At 53.9% G+C, this 818-nt stretch overlaps 1 protein-coding gene across 1 annotated transcript in view; it reads left to right on the top strand.

Moving 5' to 3' along the window:
* Window positions 1–453: 453 nt before the first annotated feature.
* UNC119B (unc-119 homolog B (C. elegans)) overlaps window positions 454–818 on the top strand; it is an 11,607-nt gene continuing 11,242 nt past the window's right edge. Inside the window, exon 1 of the mRNA XM_011948596.1 lies at window positions 454–649. Within this exon, the coding sequence (XP_011803986.1) occupies window positions 454–649 (196 nt within the window). The remainder of the gene's footprint in view (window positions 650–818) is intronic.

Below are 818 nucleotides of genomic sequence, written 5' to 3'. Positions count from 1 at the left end.
AAAGAAAGGCTAATTGCTTAGTGTTGAAGAATAGGCCTTGAGTCAGAGGGAGCTGGATTCAAATCCCTGTTCCCCCCTCTTACTGTTGGAGGGACTTTGGACATATTACTTGACTCCTCTAAACTTGAGCTTCCTGATCTGTAAAATGGAGACAGTAACACCTCACAGGGTTGTTGTGAGGGGAGGAGCCTGCCCTATAGCAAGTGTCCTGCCATATAGCAAGTGAGCAGTAAACACTGGCCATTCTTCTTGTTGGTGTGATTACTGGGAAGCCATTGTGATGTTGGGACTGGTGATGGAACTCTTGGATTGAGAATGCCGAGATGGTGCACTGAAGATTCTGTGTGCTCTTTCAGACCAGGAGGAGGATGAGGAGGAGGGAAGTTTATATGACGTAAATTCATTTGACCGTAACATATATACTTAAACATCGTGGACGACCTTGGGGGCCTGATGGGGAGTGGGGGTGCTAAGGCTCCAGCCACCCCTAGGCCCTCCATCTGGCAGGACCAAAGTTGGGGCAGTACCCGCAGCACCACTCCCTGGGCCCCGCAGGAGTGTGCAGGCTTGCCCATCACTCCTGGCCTGCAGTCTCCCAACCCTGTGGCGGCAGCAGCAGCATTCCCTGAATGGATCAAAGGCTGCCTTGGTGTCGTCTGCTGAATTGCTATAGGAGTCAGCCCAGGGCTGCTCACGTGCACCTCAGGTTGCTGATGGCAGCTCTAGTTATTTGGGGATGGAAGTCTGGGAGGAGTGGGCCTTGGTCCACCCTGTGCGAAAGGGAATTCCACCGCCCACCGGGCCCCCGCTCCCGCCCC

The sequence above is a fragment of the Colobus angolensis genome, unplaced genomic scaffold (assembly GCF_000951035.1).
Source record: "Colobus angolensis palliatus isolate OR3802 unplaced genomic scaffold, Cang.pa_1.0 Scaffold28, whole genome shotgun sequence".
Taxonomy (NCBI): Eukaryota; Metazoa; Chordata; class Mammalia; order Primates; family Cercopithecidae; genus Colobus; species Colobus angolensis.
This window is presented reverse-complemented; position numbering and strand designations above follow the sequence as displayed.